Here is a 2,241-nt window from a genome sequence, read left to right as displayed (position 1 = left end):
ACTGTACATGTGAGTTCTTTCTGAGTAGTATGACAAAAATATATTCAGTTGCACAAAAAAGAAATACTGTTTTATTGCTTGAAAATAGACTGCAAAGAAAATGACTAATGCTCTTAACATTCCATTATACCTTAGGCAGACAGGTACTTAGAATAAAATTTTGTTTTCGTAACTATACGTTTCAGTCATTATACTCATGAATAAAAATGTTTTTGTTTGTATATAGCAAGGGGGAAAGCTATGTGTAAAATGTTACATTCCTTTCTTAAAAATTTATTCATTTTTATTGGAAAGCCGGATACACAGAGAGGAGGAGAGACAGAGAGGAAGATCATCCATCCGATGATTCACTCCCCAAGTGAGCCGCAACGGGCCGGTGCTGCGCCAATCCAAAGCCGGGAACCTGGAACCTCTTCCAGGTCTCCCACGCGGGTGCAGTGTCCCAATGCATTGGGCCATCCTCGACTGCTTTCCCAGGCCACAAGCAGGGAGCTGGATGGGAAGTGGAGCTTCTGGGATTAGAACCGGCGCCCATATGGGATCCCGGGGCGTTCAAGGCGAGGACTTAGCAGCTAGGCCACGCCGTGGGGCCCAAAAAATGTTACACTATTAAAACTCATGGGACAAGCATTTCAGCCAGTTTGATGTAATGGAATGACAACATTCCATATGCGATGTTTCCATTTGAATTAAGTATTATGCTCAATTTATCCTTTCTGCACATAATATAACTTGGAGATCACGAGTGATGGCTCAAATAGTTTAAGCCCCGCAACCATTTCCCACATGGAGGGCTGATTGAGATTCAGGGTGATACAATTGGCCTGGTATAAGTAGACGTGTCTTGTGCATTTGTGGCTTTTCTCAGTAGATTTCAAAATAATGTTTCCCTTTCCTTTCAAATAAATAAACAAGCAAATATAAACAAATATTTTTAAAAATAACAAGTAGTGTCACCTACACACACACAGTCCAATGGCCTAAGCTACAGTAAGACAAATGAAATATAATTCTGCTTTCAACAGTTCTGACATCGCAAGTCAGCACGGCGAAAGTTGTAGAGGAAATGGAAAAGCTGCTGATGAGGCATGCCGGAAGCAACACTTCAGTGCAGGAGTTCATCCTGGAGGGGTTCCCTGCGATCCAGCACCTGGGGAACATCTTGTTCCTGGTGCACCTGCTGGCATACCTGGCCTCCCTCATGGGAAACACGCTCATCATCACCGTCACCTGGGCTGACCGTCGCCTCCAGACACCCATGTACTTCTTCCTCAGCAGTTTCTCCTTTGTGGAATGTTGCTTCATAAACTCTGTTATTCCCAAACTGCTGACCATCTTCCTGTCAGGGAAGCAAACGATTTCCTTTGCTGCATGCTTCACACAAGCCTTTTTCTTTCTTATCCTGGGAGCAACTATCTTCTTCCTTATGGCTGTGTTGTCCCTGGATCGGTACCTGGCCATTTGCAAACCTCTGCGTTACTCCAGCATCATGAGCCCCAAAGTGTGCGTCCTCCTGGTCACTGCCTGCCTAGCTTTGGGATTCCTCTTCATGCTGGTTCCAGTAGTGACGCTATCCCAGTTGTCCTTCTGTGGCCCCAATGTCATCCTCCACTTCTTCTGTGATTTTGGGCCCTTGGCTAAGCTCTCTTGCTCGGAAACCATGTCTATTGAGACGTTGTTCTTCAATCTTGCTTTTTTAGTTCTTTTTACATCCTTCCTTTTAACCATCATTGCATACAGCAACATTGTAATCACAATAGTGAGGCTGCCATCAGCCAAGGAGCGAAAGAAAGCGTTCTCCACCTGCTCATCTCACCTCATTGTCCTCTCTCTCATGTATGGCAGCTGCTTTTTTATATACATCAAACCAAAGCAGACGAGCAGGGTGGACTTCAACAGACAGGCTGCTCTGGTGAACACAGTGGTGACCCCTGTGCTGAACCCTGTCATCTACACCCTGCGCAACAAGCAGGTGCACCAGGCTCTGAGGGATGCTCTGTGCAGGGTGAAGTAGACTCCCAGCTTCTCAGTAGAGGGTGCTCCTTCGTCTGATGGAATCCAGTCCTGCTCAATATACAGAATCTTCTACATACATGCAATTTAGAATCACTTTTTTTCGTGCTTAAGAGTTTATCTTAAAATAGGAACTAACTGATGTTATAATGCATTGTGAAAATTCTAATTGGTTGACTGTTACTATGAATAGATTTCTAGTATCTTCTTCTAATCAGTTTCAAATCC

General features: G+C 44.3%; 1 protein-coding gene across 1 annotated transcript; it reads left to right on the top strand.

Annotated features, from left to right (window-relative positions):
- Positions 1 to 1,066: 1,066 nt before the first annotated feature.
- LOC131481618 (olfactory receptor 6C4-like) lies at positions 1,067 to 2,014 on the top strand. The gene has a single exon (XM_058671006.1). It carries the CDS (start codon positions 1,067 to 1,069, stop codon positions 2,012 to 2,014), a length of 948 nt encoding a protein of 315 aa, XP_058526989.1.
- Positions 2,015 to 2,241: the final 227 nt, after the last annotated feature.

Source organism: Ochotona princeps, chromosome 13 (genome assembly GCF_030435755.1).
Source record: "Ochotona princeps isolate mOchPri1 chromosome 13, mOchPri1.hap1, whole genome shotgun sequence".
Taxonomy (NCBI): Eukaryota; Metazoa; Chordata; class Mammalia; order Lagomorpha; family Ochotonidae; genus Ochotona; species Ochotona princeps.
Note: the sequence above shows the minus strand (reverse complement) of the source record. Positions and strands in the feature narration are given on the sequence as shown.